At 47.0% G+C, this 17,091-nt stretch overlaps 1 protein-coding gene across 1 annotated transcript in view; it reads right to left on the reverse strand.

Annotated features, from left to right (window-relative positions):
* Positions 1-17,091, reverse strand: part of SORCS3 (sortilin related VPS10 domain containing receptor 3) — an 810,393-nt gene that overhangs the window by 486,036 nt on the left and 307,266 nt on the right. Inside the window, exon 3 of the mRNA XM_066601804.1 lies at positions 13,461-13,560. Coding sequence (XP_066457901.1) covers positions 13,461-13,560 — 100 coding nt within the window. The remainder of the gene's footprint in view (positions 1-13,460; positions 13,561-17,091) is intronic.

The raw sequence follows: 17,091 nt of genomic DNA on the forward strand, positions 1-17,091 counted from the left end.
TCTTAATACATCCCAGAATTGTGTTTGCCTTTTTGGCTGCTGCATCACACTGTTGACTCATGTTCAGTCTATGATCTATTAGTATACCCAAGTCTTTTTCACATGTGCTGCTGCTTAGCCCAATTCCTCCCATTCTATATGTGCTTTCTTCATGTTTCTTGCCCAGATGTGAGACTTTTCATTTCTCCTTGTTAAGTACCATTCTGTTAGTCGCCGACCACTGTTGACCGTGCACTCCCACCAGCTCACCCAGGACCGCGTACTCCCACCAGCTCACCCGGGACCGTGCACTCCCACCAGCTCACCCGGGACCGTGCACTTTCACCAGCTCACCCGGGACCGTGCACTTTCACCTGCTCACCCAGCACCGTGCACTCCAATCAGGTCACCCAGGATCATGCACTCACATCAGGTCACTCAGGACCGTGTACTCACATCAGCTCACCTGAACAGTGCACTCCCATCAGCTCACCCAGGACCATGCACTTGCTGTGTCCCAGAGGGTCCTCCAGAATAGCCACACATTCATGGTCCTGTCACACTTTGCTATGTGCTTCCAGGAGTCATAGAAAGTGCCGTATGTCGGAGAAACCTTGTTTCCCCCTTCTTCCTAAGCTTAAGGCTTTGCAACAGCTGGCTGCTTATTGGCCGTATGTCATGCCCTCACTGATTGGTCAAAGGATGTGGTTGGAGTTCAGAGCGGGGAAACTGTATAGTTGGCCAGTATCCTGAGGGGGAAGAGAAGAGAGAAAGTGTGAGTGTTAGGACTGGCGGGGGCAGATGAACAGGGGATCTCTACGCCAGCCCTCTCCCATGTCCCTACCTACTTGCCCCCCTGGGCTAGGCCCCAGGGCGACAACAGGCGAAAATATCAGAATGTCATCCAAATATACAACCATGAATGCGCCCAGGATGTCATGGAAAATGGTATTTATAAAACCTTGAAAAATAGCTGGCGCGTTACATAACCCGAATGGCATGACTAGACATTCAAAATGTCACAAAGGAGCATTAAACGCCTTTTTCCATTCGTCCATCTCCCTGATACGGATGAGATTATAGGCTTCTCGAAGATCGAGCTTGGAGAACCAACGGGCTCCAACAACCTGGTTGAGGAGGTCAGGAATCAGGGGTAAGGAGTATTGGTTCTTGATGGTTATCCTGTTCAAGGCTCTATAATCGACACAGGGCCAAAGGCCACCATCCTTCTTCTTGATGAAAAATAACCCTGCCCCTGCGGGTGATTCAGAAAGACGTATCTGCCCCTTTGTGAGACTCTCAGTAATATACTCCTTCATCGCCTCGCGTTCAGAGACTGTAATATTATATATTCCCCCCTTGGGGTTCTTGCTCCTGGGAGTAAGATCGGTCTTGCAATCCCATTGCCGGTGTGGAGGTAACGTCTCAGAAAGTTGGTTCCAAAACACGTCAGAAAAATCCTCAATAAACAGAGGTAACCCCCCCCACACTCAGTGGAATGCACCTGGACTGAGACCAAATGTTCACTGCAACCCTGCCCCCATTTCACTAGTTCAGAGGTGGACCAATCAATCAGGGGGTTGTGCTGCCGGAGCCAGGGTAACCCAAGGACCAAATCCACGGAAAGGCTCTCCATCACCAGAAATGAGCACACCTCTGAATGTAGCACCCCTACAGAAAAGACTAGTTCAGGAGTTCTCGTACTGATTAACCCCGCTGACAATGGAGTAGAATCAATACCCGAGACCCGGATGGGAGGATTCACTGGTAACAGGCATGCAGAAATAGACTTAACGAATTCAAAACTAACGAAGTTCGCGGCGGCCCCCAAATCAATGACGGCCCAACCATTGAGGATATCAGCATTATACGAAAACGGCAAAAACAATTTGGAACATTCCGGAGTACCTGAGCTCCTAGGGATCCCACCGGACATCGCCTAGGAGTGGAAGTTTTCGGGCGGCTGTTTCTTGGGGCAGTTGGTGACCCGATGACCTGGACCTCCGCAATAAAGGCATAATCAATTCGTGAGCCAGAATTCCTGGCATTCCTTTGGGACATAGAGCCCACCTCCATTGTCTCGTCTTCGTTGGTAGCTGAGGTCATAGACGGATTCTCGGACAGGGTCACGGGCAGTTCAGTTTGAGTCTTGCGTTGGAACCTAAGACGACGGTCAGCCTTTACAGCTATAGTCATAGCCGGTTCTAATGTCTCGGGTTCCGGGTGCGACAACAACGGACCTTTAACAGACTCAGAAAACCCTATTAGAAATAAATCTTTCAGAGCGCGGTCATTCCATCTAGACTTCACACAAGACTGTCGAAACTGGGAGCAGAACTCTGCCGAAGACTCAATAACTTACTCACGGCGTACCCCGCCCTATCGCCCATCATAAATCTGCCCTTGGGCCGTAAAAAAAGCATCAACTGATTGGCAGGGCTGTGAATTAGGAGGTAGCAAGAATGCCTAGTTTTGAGGGTCGCCCCTCAAACGTGAAATTACAATGCCCACTGTCTGGTATTCAGAACCCGACGAGTGGGGCGTAACTCGAAATACAACCTGCAGGCTTCCCGGAAAGAGAAAAACGTCCTACGGTCGTCAAAGAAAACGTCAGGCAGAGAGACCTTGGGTTCAACCCCCGACCCCGGGGCTACAGCAGTAGTGACCGAAGTACTGGTATTGGTCTGCTCCTGTTGCTGGAGCTGAGTGGACAGGTCTTGCACGAACCCTGTTAAGGCTTGCACCTGATTGGCAAGCGCAGCAAACGCCTCCATATTAGGGTTCAAGCGGGAAGGTCGAAAACCGTTTCCCAGCATCAATATGGGCCAGTGTTTCTGTTAGGACTTGCGGGGCAGATGAACAGGGGATCCCTACGCCAGCCCTCTCCCGTGCCTCTACCTACTTGCCCCCCTTGGGCTAGGCCCCAGGGCGACAACTGGGCGACTGTCCCTGCTCTGCACTAGTGACGGGGACCCCAAGGAAGGAGGGGCAGGGAGACTGGCAGGTGAGCACCGTGTAGCTGACTGAGAGAAACACAAGAGCAAACCAGAGAGTAGTCGTATAACAAGCAGGGTCAAACCGAAAAGCCACAGGCGGAGTACAGAAGCACATGAAGGTCAGGCCAATAAATGCTGGTGTAGGCAGACAAGTCAAAACCAAACACTGGCAAACTGAGTCAGGCTCATCAAGGTATATATACAGAACACCCCGCCCAAAGGGCGGGGCGAAGTCACATGGCAACCGGGGGGAATCATAAGGCCGCCTCCCCCAGCGGCACACACAGGCCCGAGCACCACGTGGCCGACCAACAGGTAGGTGCGTCTGTGCACGACGTGGGACGCACGGCCGGCTGCCCCTACCAACCACCAGAGTGGGGGAACCCCGGACAGAGCCATCAGTCCGGTCCCCCGCAGCACCAGGACGAGCAGCCCACCCCTAGTGATAACCCCATTTCTAACAGTGGTAACAGGACAGGAAGAGAAGGAGTTATGGGGAGAGTCTGCTTGGAGAGCTGTTGGAGGAGGAGGTCAGTGGAGCGATCAGCTACAACATACTATTTACAGCAAGGAAGCTAGCATTCATCAGCTCCCTAGTCTGCCAGCAGTGAGGAGGAGAGAAGCTGTGACCTGGTCCACTAAACAGTGAGTTACATACAACCGGGTGAGGTTAGAAACAGGGGTGCTCAAGAGGTCCACTTAAATCTTCATTCCAGTAACTGCATCAGCAACTTCCAGTGAGCCCAACAGATAACGAGGCCTGTGGGGACTTCTACTGCGTCACCTCTAGTTGTATAGAGAGCGCTGAAGAGAGGACTGCGTTTGTTCAGGTTCAGCTGTGTTGCCATGTGTTGTTTACTGCAAAAATCCGTTGCTCTGCAAACTACTGCAAGACCGCCATTGTTGTACTTTGTCACTAACTTAAAGCTTCAGTAAAACTGTGCACTTCCACTTTACTATTCAAAAGCTACCAGGACTCCTGACAAGTGATTTCCTGTTATTAACTCTTACAGTCCTGGATAAAGTGCTGGTGTCACGTGACCACCGTTCATCATTTCATATTTTTTGTGCCACTATGCAGCGACTGAGTAGGACACCTTTACCGCCATTGTTAGGAGAGATTGCAGAGCCACCCGTGACATCCATCTTGTAATCCCCGTGCACCCGCATCAGCTCACCCGGGACCATGCACCTGCAACAGCTCATCCAGCACTGTGCACTCGGACCTAGGACTGTGCACCCACATCAGCTCACCCGGGACCGTGCACTCGGACCTAGCACTGTGCACCTGTATCAGCTCACCCGGGACCGTGCACTCGGACCTAGCACTGTGCACCTGTATCAGTTCACCCGGCACCGTGCACTCAGACCTAGGACTGTGCACCTGTATCAGCTCACCCAGGACCGTTTACTCGCACTTTCACACCAGGGGTTAGCAACTTGAACGCCCAAAAGCCAGTGCAACAATTCTACTCAGCCTGAGAGAGAAACACGAGGTCCCCCGCTTCCACTCGTAGTCTCCATATGAACCCGTGTGTTACAAATAATTCCCTACAGACTCCAGAAAGTTCTTTCCGCGACATTTTCCTCCTGCTGAGTCCTCAGAACGCCGCCTCCCGCATTGTCTTCTGAGGAGCCTCGTACATCTGTAATCCCCGCCAAGTAATTATCCTTCTCACAAGTAAATCAATTAGAGGTAGATGTTACACTTCTCTCCTGCACCAAATCGCTGCTAATCCAGCAGCCGCTAATGAGCGCCGGCAATAGTATTAAACTAATAAGGGGCTGTCAGAAGAGACGGAAGTCCCGGGAACATCACGCCGTCCGGCCCAACACCCCCTAATCTCCTTCATGCCGACTCTAATTAATGATTACATTCTCATTAGGATTGACTTCATTAGGAAGCTTCTTCTATGCTGTCGGTGCGGGGCGTGTGAACATGTGGGCTCCCTCCAACCAATCAGCAAAAGTGGCAGAACACACAGAAGCCGAGACCCTCCAAATGCATTACCAGCGCCAACCACTACAAAGCGGTCGGAGCACTGCGTCTCCACTCTGTACGCTGCCTGTATTGCCGGTGCCAACACGCATTGCTCAGGGTCCTGAGGGGCGACCCCGGCCGATCAACTAATCATGATGGGTTATAATTAACCCCTTAACGCTCCATGAAGTACAATTACAACATGGAGGTTCAGGGTATGCATGAGATCCACCCACAACAGCTGCCATCACAGCTGCGAACCCTTTAAATGTCGCCGTCACATCTGACAGCAGCAGTTTAATACCTCAATCAGACTTCAGGGGTCCTGAACAGCCCCCCTATAAGGGGGTTGTGTGTAGTCATTCAGCTGCGATGGCAGCCGGGGGTAGGGGGGGTCTTCTGAAGGCCCTCGGGTTCTGCCATTGCTCATTGCCTACTAAAGCCAATTTCATACGGATGAAAATCACGCAAAATTGTTGCGAGAAGCGTAGATCTCACGCGAGTCTGAACTGCGATCTTCTGCACGGAATCATCAACACAAGCCATGTGGGAACCAAATGATGGCATGTCTGATCTTGGCGTGTTCCTCCGCCAGCATCGCGCCGCACATAAGAGGGATTGGACCCCCACAGACGCCACGCTAGATGCTTTCGCCTGAAAATCGTGTGCCATCTGTGGTTAAATGGCATGTTCACGAGCGCCATATCTGGCTTACCTGGAGCGTAATGTAACGGTTGTATCAAACCACCGCAAATTGTGAAAAGAGTAAGAAAAAGGGTTTAGTTATTAAAAAAATAAAAAGGAAAACAAAACAATTTTTCATATTTATACTAAAGAATCTAGATAAAAAAATACGCCAAACATATTTGGTAAAGGGGGCGGTCCTTGTGGCTGCGCTGAGCGCCCCATAGGAACGAAGAGACTTTAAATAAAACCACAGAAAAATAAAACATGTCCCACGGAAAAATAAACAAGCCCTCGGACAGCGATGGAGGGGCATAAATAGAAGACGATTTTCTGAAAGTGGGAAGTAAAACCGAAAGTCAAAAAAAAATAACTGTGTCCCTACAGGGGTTATAGGATTGCATGGAAACCTCTTAAAATGAGTAGTGTAGTCACTGTGTACATACATCACTTATCCTGTATTATACCCCAGAGCTGCACTCACTATTCTGCTGGTGGAGTCACTGAGTATATACGTTACTTATCCTGTACTGCTCCTGAGTTACATCCTGTATTATACTCCAGAGCTGCACTCTCTATTCTGCTGGTGGAGCCACTGTGTACATACATTACTGATCCTGTATTATACTCCTGAGCTGCACTCACTATTCTGCTGGTGGAGCCACTGTGTACATACATTACCTATCCTGTACTGATCCTGAGTTACATCCTGTATTATACTCCAGAGCTGCACTCACTATTCTGCTGGTGGAGTCACTGAGTATATACGTTACTTATCCTGTACTGCTCCTGAGTTACATCCTGTATTATACTCCAGAGCTGCACTCACTATTCTGCTGGTGGAGTCACTGAGTATATACGTTACTTATCCTGTACTGCCCCTGAGTTACATCCTGTATTATACTCCAGAGTTTCACTCACTATTCTGCTGGTAGAGTCACTGTGTACATACATTACTTATCCTGTACTGCTCCTGAGTTACATCCTGTATTATACTCCAGAGCTGCACTCACTATTCTGCTGCTGGAGTCACTGTATACATACATTACTTATCCTGTACTGATCCCGAGTTACATCCTGTATTATACTCCAGAGCTGCACTCACTATTCTGCTGGTGGAGTCACTGTGTACATACATTACTTATCCTGTACTAATCCTGAGTTACATCCTGTATTATACTCCAAGGCTGCACTCACTATTCTGCTGGTGGAGTCACTGTGTACATAAATTACTTATCCTGTACTGATCCTGAGTTACATCCTGTATTATACTCCAGAGCTGCACTCACTATTCTGCTGGTGGAGTCACTGTGTACATACATTACTTATCCTGTACTGATCCTGAGTTACATCCTGTATTGTACCTCAGAGCTGCACTCACTATTCTGCTGGTGCAGTCACTGTGTACATACATTACTTATCCTGTACTGCTCCGGAGTTACATCCTGTATTATCCTCCAGAGCTGCACTCACTATTCTGCTGGTGGAGTCACTGTGTACATACATTACTTATCCTGTACTGCTCCTGAGTTACATCCTGTATTATACCCCAGAGCTGCACTCACTATTCTGCTGCTGGAGTCACTGTGTACATACATTACTTTCCTCTCTCTGTCTCTCCTTATGACATCGTTAATTCTTCTTTGTAGCGCATTCATTCCTGCTCGTTTTCCGTTGCTGATACATTTAGATGCTAATCGAGTTTTGTGACCGGAGACAATTATAGCGCATGTTGCATTTTTTAGGATTTGGTTTATTTCCTGAGTTCCATCCAGGATCAGGTTGCTCTAATTAGGTATAAACCCCTCCCCCGGCGCGGCTCCCCACAACTCGGTAATAATTCTCCGCTGCTGCAGTTATGAGGGAGTCTAGATCTCTGCTCTCTGAGTTTATTAACAGCGAGGCGACACGGAAGAAATACGAGGCGGAGAGATGCAGATTGGTTACTTCTCTGTGGCGGGGGGGCTACATGGTTACCGCAGCGCTGAGGCCCTACTGGCATTGCCTGGCAGAAGCCAATGGGACACATGCACAGCCCAAAGCACCGAATGCTGGACATAGGGAGATGTCCGAAAAGGAGTGTGAAGTGACATCACAAGTAAGGACAGGGACCGTCTCCACCAGGAAGATATTCACCGCAAGATTAAAATATGACTTCATACATTGATAGTACACATAGTGACATCACAGTACAGGGATAATACACACAATGATGTCACAGTACAGGGATAATACACCCAGTGATGTCACAGTACAGGGATAATACACCCAATGACGTCACAGTACAGGGATAATACACACAGTGACGTCACAGTACAGGGATAATACACACAATGATGTCACAGTACAGAGATCATACACAGTGATGTCACAGTACAGGGATGATACATACAGTGATGTCACAGAGCAGGATTAATACATGGTGATGTCACAGTACAGAGATAATACACACAGTGATGTCACAGTACAGAGATCATACACAGTGACGTCACAGTACAGGGATAATACACAGTGATGTCACAGTACAGAGATAATACACAGTGATGTCACAGTGCAGAGATAATACACACAGTGATGTCACAGTACAGGAGATAATACACAGTGATGTCACAGTACAGAGATAATACACACAGTGATGTCACAGTACAGGAGATAATACACAGTGATGTCACAGTACAGGGATAATACACAGTGATGTCACAGTACAGAGATAATACACAGTGACGTCACAGTACAGGGATGATACACACAATGATGTCACAGTACAGGGATAATACACGGTGATGTCAAAGTACAGAGATAATACACACAGTGATGTCACAGCACAGAGATCATACACAGTGATGTAATAGTACAGGGATGATACATGCAGTGATGTCACAGTACAGGATTAATACATGGTGATGTCACAGTACAGAGATAATACACACAGTGATGTCACGGTGCAGAGATAATACACACAGTGATGTCACAGTACAGAGATAATACACAGTGATGTAATAGTACAGGGATGATACATACAGTGATGTCACAGTACAGGATTAATACATGGTGATGTCACAGTACAGAGATAATACACACAGTGATGTCACAGTACAGGGATAATACACGGTGATGTCAAAGTACAGAGATAATACACACAGTGATGTCACAGTACAGAGATCATACACAGTGATGTAATAGTACAGGGATGATACATGCAGTGATGTCACAGTACAGGATTAATACATGGTGATGTCACAGTACAGAGATAATACACACAGTGATGTCACGGTGCAGAGATAATACACAGTGATGTAATAGTACAGAGATAATATACACAGTGATGTCACAGTACAAGGATGATACATATCGTGATGTCACAGTACAGGATTAATACACAGTGATGTCACAGTACAGAAGTAATACAGTGATGTCATAGTACAGGGATAATATACACAGTGATGTCACAGTACATAGAGAATACACACAATGATGTCACAGTACAATGATAATATACCCAATGATATCACAGTACAGGGATGATATATACAGTGATGTCACAGTACAGAGATAATACACACAGTAATATTACAGTACAGACATCATACACAGTGATGTCACAGTACAGGGATACTACACAGTGATGTCACAGTACAGGGATACTACACAGTGATGTCACAGTGCAAAGGTCAATATTACTATTACAGAAGGCTGTTGATGGGGAAAGCACGATATACAAAAACTAATATTATACTCTTATGAAAGGCGTTCGGGTTTTGGTTTAAGGGTGCAAAGCAGCAAGTTCAGACATGGCTGTGACCGTCCAAATAAAATCAACTTGGCTTCATTTTCTGTCTCAAACACAGGTTACGCGGTTCATGATCATATGCAGCACCTAAACCCCTGTCCGCCTGGCCACTAACTAAACATTTATTTCCTCAATCAACAATAAGGTACTTGGATGCTCTGCTCCATATCTGGTCGTAACCTTCACAGCAGCCCATCTCCCAGGCCCTTGCTAAATGGCACCCATTCGATTTATTGAGGCCCCTAAGCTGCCTCCTAATTAGCCAGCAATGACCTCATTTAAATGCCACACAGACCTTCAGGCAGTCTGGAATCAAGCTCACTAGTGGCCATTTCCAAAGCTGCACGTCGTCATAATATACATAGGGATATTGCTGCTGTACTTTATGTTCCTTCAGGGATGTCACATGACTGTTTTTTGTACTCTAAATGTGCTGCTGTGGACTAACAGGATCTGAGCTACCTGCTGATTGGCCGGTAATAAAACGTAGGCTCAGAGTGACTCAGCACTTTCAGAGAGTGCAGAGAAAAGATGCTCAACTGGTGGGAGCTGCAGCAGAGCTGATCTGCAGCTAGGCTTGTATGCCTGTTAGGGAGATCCTTAGGTGAGCTGCAGCAGAGCTGATCTGCAGCCGGACTTGTATACAGTGATGTGACAATATAGAGATAACACACGCAGTGATGTCACAGTACAGGGATTATACGCACATTGATGTCACAGTACAGGGATTATACACACAGTGATAATACACAGGATGATGTCACAGTACAGGGATAACACACACAGTGATGTCACAGTACAGGGATTATACACAGAATGATGTCACAGAACAGAGATAATACACAGTGATGTCACAGAACAGGGATAATACACACAGTGATGTCACAGTACAGGGATAATACACACAGTGATGTCACAGTACAGGGATAATACACACAGTGATGTCACAGTACAGGGATAATACACACAGTGATGTCACAGTACAGGGATAATACACACAGTGATGTCACAGTACAGGGATAATACACAGAATGATGTCACAGAACAGAGATAATACACACAGTGATGTCACAGTACAGTGATAATACACACACTGATTATACACACTCCTCAGGTGAGCTGCAGCAGAGCTGACCTGCAGCCGGACTTGTGTACCTGAGAGGGAGATCCCCTGGTCATCGGCATCAGAGCCAGTGATAATGCGCTGTGCCTGACTTTGCTGCATCTTTCGGTAACGCGCACAGAGATCAATATTAAAGGGCAAAGGTATCAGCTGAGGAAGCATCCGGCGATGAGCCTCAGTGCCACCTACTCATGGGTGATGCTGCACCCCGAGGCCCCAATTTCTTAGACAAAGAGAGACCCTGAGATCAGTCTTCAGCCGGAGATATTGTGGTCGTATATCAGTTCATGGACTCCCAAATCCTTCCTCGCTCCGGTACTCACACGGCCGACGGCCACCTTGTAGATCAATACTTGCCCTAGAGGAGCTCTCCGACTTAATTCCTGATTCGGTGGTTTACGTTCCCTGACCAGAGTAAACTGTATAACTGACTTTTATATGGTGTGCACCTACTAGTTCCGGTACTGCTTGCTAAATTATACATACAGGCTGAGGCAAAAGTCCGGACACACCCATTTATCTGGTGAAATCATGAGAAAATTGACTTGCAATATGCTCAAGTATTAATTTGAAGGATGGCGAAATTTTTTTGCGGAAGAGACGTTTTTCCTGGACATTTTGAACTCCGCCATATTGAATTGAGTTCAGGTTTTTCAAATGGAAAGGGAGTCATGTGATATATCAGACTTTGCTAGAACTTACTCAGAAACACACTGGAAGTGTCCGTTGCGCGTTCTCTTTACTTGTCTAGGGGTCCATCCAGTGAGGATGCAATTAGTAACAGTGAGTTCCCACGTTGCTTTCCATAGGGTGGCGCACCTCCACACTGGCTGTATACAGATGCAGTTCCCTGGGCACTGGATTGGGCATAGAGGTCCGGTAGAATGGCCACCAAGGTCACCGAACTGAACGCCTTAGGGCTTTTATCTTTGGGGCCATTTAAAGTCTGTTATGTAGGTGGAAAACTACACAATATGGTTCACCTGAAATGGCGAATCCCCCAGTGCTGTGAAGAAATGTCACTTGCAGTTCCTTGAGTTTGTTCATGAAGTCTGGATTATACGTTTACCTATGTGCATCCGGCAGGAGGACGGACGCATCAAATGTGTCATGTAAAGCACTCTGAGACATTTCTCTAACTTAACTCCAAAACAAGTACAGAGAGGAGAAAACGGACACCTCCAGCGAGTTTCTGAGTAAACACTAGCCACGACTAATATATCACATGACCGGCTTCCTATTGGAAAAAACGGAGCTGAATTCAAAATGGCAGAGTTCAAAATGGCTGCCAAAAATGTCCCCTCCACCAAAAAAAATGCAGTCTACTTCCTAATTAGTACTTAGTATTACAACAGTTAAACAGGAGTGTCCAGACTTTTGATTCACCCTGTATTATATACACACAGATACATATGTGTCAACGGATGGGGAAGTAGAGGAGAGATGGGAGATTCCGATTGATCCCGCCTTCATCACTAATTTTAACAGATCGACTATTTTGAGCGCTGGCACCGCTGTCAACACCTGTCACTGCAGAGCCTCAATGGATCACTCCAGTGGGATTACAAGCATGGAGTCGTTAGAATACTAGCTGATTTGTACCCAGCTTTCCCAGGCTCCTGCATGCATGCAGACCAGAAGCTCAAATCACCCCTTCCAGGACTCTACAACACCCGCACGCTACTGCTGCCACCATCAGCTTCTATGTCACCGGTAAGCTGGAACCCAGACTATGAATTATTAACACAATCTTTGGAGTTATGGTTATTTTATAACAGACAAGGCTGACTAATAAATTGCAGATTTATTCTGAAAGAGACGAGCAGCTAAGTATCTACATGTATACAGAAATAGATACAAAACATGTTACAATGGAGAGAAGGTTTGTAGGTATTTATGATTTGGTTTCCACATGCTAATTCTAAACTAAACATGCATGAGGAGACCGAAGCTAAGAAGAAAGAAAAGGGCTTATGTACATCACAGCTCTTGTCCAGGGAAAAGGCCCATTTAGACACAACGATTAGCGCTCAAAATTCGCTAAAAAGCCGTCTTTTGAGCGATAATCCTTGCGTCTATACGCGCGGCCATCGTGCACTTTTCGCTCATTGCTGATCTCTAGCAAGCTAGAAATCACTGATGACTCTTATCAGCGCTGCATGCTGATTTTCTCAGCAGGCGGTGCTGAATGCATTGCTTCAGCTGGTATCCTGCTGGCAGTTCTCAGCGGGACACCAGCTCAAAGCTCCGAGAACAATGCAGCTTTTTGCATATACAAAGCAGCTGCTGTTCTCGGAGGTATCACGATGGTGACCCGCTCTGCCTGCATTAACTCTTAAGTAGCTAATTAGCTACTTAGTTTTAAGCAATCATCTTTGCATAACTCTGTCACTGAAACTGCTGTTTGAGCGCTTTTTGGGCGATCATTGCTCCGTATTAATGGGCCTTTAGGGGAGACCAGTTGCCTTTCTAAATGCGAATATTCAACAAGTAGATGTGAGGAAATGGGTGAAAGTCCGACAAACTCCACATGCAACCTAAGTGCAGGCAAGCGGCTGCCGCCCCTCCCGGAATCACAACATGCAGATTTACTGTAATTAGTATGGGTAGCACCCACCTTCCATGAAGTCGTTCCCTTCTCTGATTCCCATACACGGCCCCGTATTCCGCTCTTGTCACACCTTTAACATCGATACGTAAATCATAGGAGTAAATAATGGTCACCGGAGAGGAGGAGAGCAACGGAAGCTCACACAGCCAATCAGTGGCCACCGCGCCGCAGACGGCGATACAAGCACCACTATATGTGTAACCCATCTGCATGACGTACAACCATGTGCCGTAGCGTCCTGGGCGATGGAGACAATGGGACGATGCATGACGGCGGGCGGCGCGGAGCATCCTTACCTTCCTCTTGTTGGTGGGGCTCACATACAGGTAGCTCAGGACCGTTTTCAGCCCCACCTTCTCATTAAACTTCTCGTAGGTCGTTCCATAATCTGTGGACCTGCAAAAGACAAACAAATCTGTATCATGGCCAATATAACGGCCGCAGTCCGCAGAAGAGTCGCTATATACACCCATCAGCCATAAGGTTACACTGGCCGCTCTGGAGATGCTCCGACCGCTCCGCTGCACAATGCGGCGCTTGTCATGGTCACTCCGGTCCGCACACGTGTCCATTGTTGCTGCTTCAGTACAAGCACGTGGCGGCGGCGCCCATACGCCTCTCCGACCTAAGAGCCCTTGTATATACCAACCGCAGGCAATGTGGGCACAGATCCTGCTTAAAGTATGTTGGCGCATTCGCCACGTCCAAGTGACCACGCCTACATTAGTGGACGCGCCAACATACTTTAAGCAGAATCTATATATGTGCTTAAGGGGTTAAATGTATAAATGTATTTTGTTCCGTGTCCCTAACAAGTTGCCTTGATGGAAGATTCCGGTATAAGAAGTGCCCCCCCCGCCCCCCCGCTCTTCTTAAGGTTTCCTTATCTGATGGCATTGTGTTTAAAGAAGGTCCCCTCCGGTCGGCGTGCGTGAGCGGCGGGTTCGGCGCGGTCCTGGGGGGCGACTGGCACATTAATAGGAGAGCCGTGGTCTGCAGGCGATAAGAGGCGAGTGAGAAGCGTCACTTCTGTTAGTCTCCACTTATCTGATGTCTTCGGCTTCCGGGAAGACATCTTGGGAATTATTCATCAAAGGCATTTGTTACACGTCTGCGAGTGTTCCTTCCGATTACACGGCGTAGCGGCATAGCGGTGATGCTGAGCGCCGGCCGCGCGGCTCGCAGGAAGGCGACCGCAGGGATTATTATTTGCTTTGGCTCCATTTTATCTTAAAGCTTAAGATTAAGTGAAACAGTGAAAGGTCCGGGATGAGAAGCCGCCGCCGCCGGCCGTATTTACCGCAGACTTACACTTGTAATACCGCCGCCCGGCTTATTTACTGTCTACCGTGCAGGAAAATTACAACTCCCATCATGCAACTATTAACTAAACGCGTTCTCGCATTTGTAAGCCAATGAAAGGTGTTTGAACGAGCGTGTGAAGCAAACGTATGGCGAGAAGGAAGCGAACGCAGAAATATTCATAGGCGACTTTATTCCCAGGAAGTCCCAGACGCCATTATCCAACCCAATTACATGGCAGGGGGCCAGTGATGTCAGAGAAGCCCTCCGTCCCTCTGTGAGTCCTTTACATGAAACAACCCAAACTGATCGTGGCATTCAAGGGGTTAACAGTGGGGATCAGAGTTCTCCCTGATCCCCACTGTTGCGGCGTGAGGATGTAAGTGTACATCCTGGGGAGGGAACTGCTTTTCAGATGGGGTGTACATTTACACTCTGAGGCAGGAAGGGGTAAGCGTATCAAGAGTATACAGATAGCTCCCCCTAGTGGTGGGTGCAGACAAGTAGCAGGTTATCCTGTGACTGTGGCTATTCAGGGGACTTGAACCCCCTCTGTCTATGACCCCGGACAGAGAGCGGCTCTGTAGGGTTGGGGCACATCAGCATTAGGGACCCTGTTCAGCCTATGAATCCCTGCAGATTTGTCCAATCACGACCAGGCTGGACAGACCTCCTTGGGGTTCATTTACTTTCCTGTGCGTTTCATATGTCGGCCAAGTAAACTCTGCAGCGGAGTCCAATGTATGAAGAGGTTTGTATCCAGCAGCACCAAGCTTCTGGCAGAGAACACAATGACCCATAGCCACGCCCCCGAATGCTAGGCCCCGCCCACTTGTTTAAAAGTGCGTGGCTCTAGAGTAAAAATGTAAAAAGTAGCAACTTTGCAATGTGTAACAAAATTGCAACTTTTGTATGTCATCAGTCTAGCTAACAAGTAAAAAATAAAATTGTCTGTAAGGTCAAAGAAGAGCGCCCATGCTCCAGAGCTTCAACTGTCCCACTTGTGTAGTGGCATTAAGGGGCCGCTCAACGACACAATGCTTGCGTTATCGCAGAAGTAGTACACTACAGGTTATACCAGGTACTGCACCTCGGCTCCACTAAAGTGAATACAATTGGCCTGCAATACTGCATACAACCTGTGGACGCTTGTGGCGCTGTTTTTGGAAGAAAGCTGCCATGTGCTTCTAATCCTAGGCAGCTCCTATAACCCTCAGCTATCCTCTTGCTACAACAACTCCAGCTCGCCCTGTCCTACCCCACAGATCCGGCGCAGCCATCACCATTAGGTCTCATCTTCTGCTAGAAATGGATTTGATATATTAAGAAAAAATCCGTGAAAAATGCGAAGTTCATTTTGTTCTGTTTGATGGAACAGAAGACGGTTTAGTTTCTGCTTCTCTTCAGCAGCTTTATAAAGATTTCCGCTCGCTGTCTTATTGCATCGCTGAAGGTTAAATTGCAGACAATCAGGAGCTGTTTGTAGTCACTCGGCACATAATAAACATTGTTTAGATTTGTTCGTTCTGCAATCACTTAGAGGGGAAACGCGTATCAGCAAAACAAACAAGAGCGCCGAATTAAGAACAAGAACAACAGATCAGTCGCAGCCAGAACAATGCCGCCGATGGAACCGAGCGCCAAGAGATGTACCTCAACTTAAAGGAAGTGTCCAAAGAAGAGTGATGTAGCATGTGATGACTGCGGCAATGAATGAGGGGCGGAGCATGACAGAACGATTCAAATATCCCAAGAGAGACATCATGAAGCTAGGCTTCCGTAATCCGGACCAACATTTCAATATACTTATATAGCATGAGACACCATGATCATTGGCATGATAAAAGCATCACTGAGCTGTCTGTCTATGGATTCTGGCTCGGCTTTCAACTTCCAGTCATGGTACCAGGGCTTGTATAAAGAGTCTAACACTGACTTGCAAGAACATTGCCTTCCGAAGGGAGGCACTGCAGAGGTATTGTTCTATCTCCGTTATTTCCACTGCACTGCATTGCATGGAAAGAATATAACTACTATAATACTGCCTCCCAATGTACAAGACTATAACTACTATAATACTGCCCCCTATGTACAAGTATATAACTACTATAATACTGCCCCTTATGTACAAGAGTATAACTACTATAATACTGCCCCCTATGTACAAGAATATAACTACTATAATACTGCCCCCTATGTACAAGAATATAACTACTATAATACTGCCCCCTATGTACAAGAATATAACTACTATAATACTGCCCCCTATGTACAAGAATATAACTACTATAATACTGCCCCCTATGTACAAGAATATAACTACTATAATACTGCCCCTATGTACAAGAATATAACTACTATAATACTGCCTCCTATGTACAAGAATATAACTGCTATAATACTGCCCCCTATGTACAAGAATATAACTACTATAATACTGCCTCCTATGTACAAGAATATAACTGCTATAATACTGCCCCCTATGTACAAGAATATAACTACTATAATACTGCCCCCTATGTACAAGAATATAACTACTAAAATACTGCCTCCTATGTACAAGAATATAACTACTATAATACTGCCCCTATGTACAAGAATATAACTACTATAATACTGCCTCCT

This window comes from Eleutherodactylus coqui, chromosome 4 (assembly GCF_035609145.1).
Source record: "Eleutherodactylus coqui strain aEleCoq1 chromosome 4, aEleCoq1.hap1, whole genome shotgun sequence".
Taxonomy (NCBI): Eukaryota; Metazoa; Chordata; class Amphibia; order Anura; family Eleutherodactylidae; genus Eleutherodactylus; species Eleutherodactylus coqui.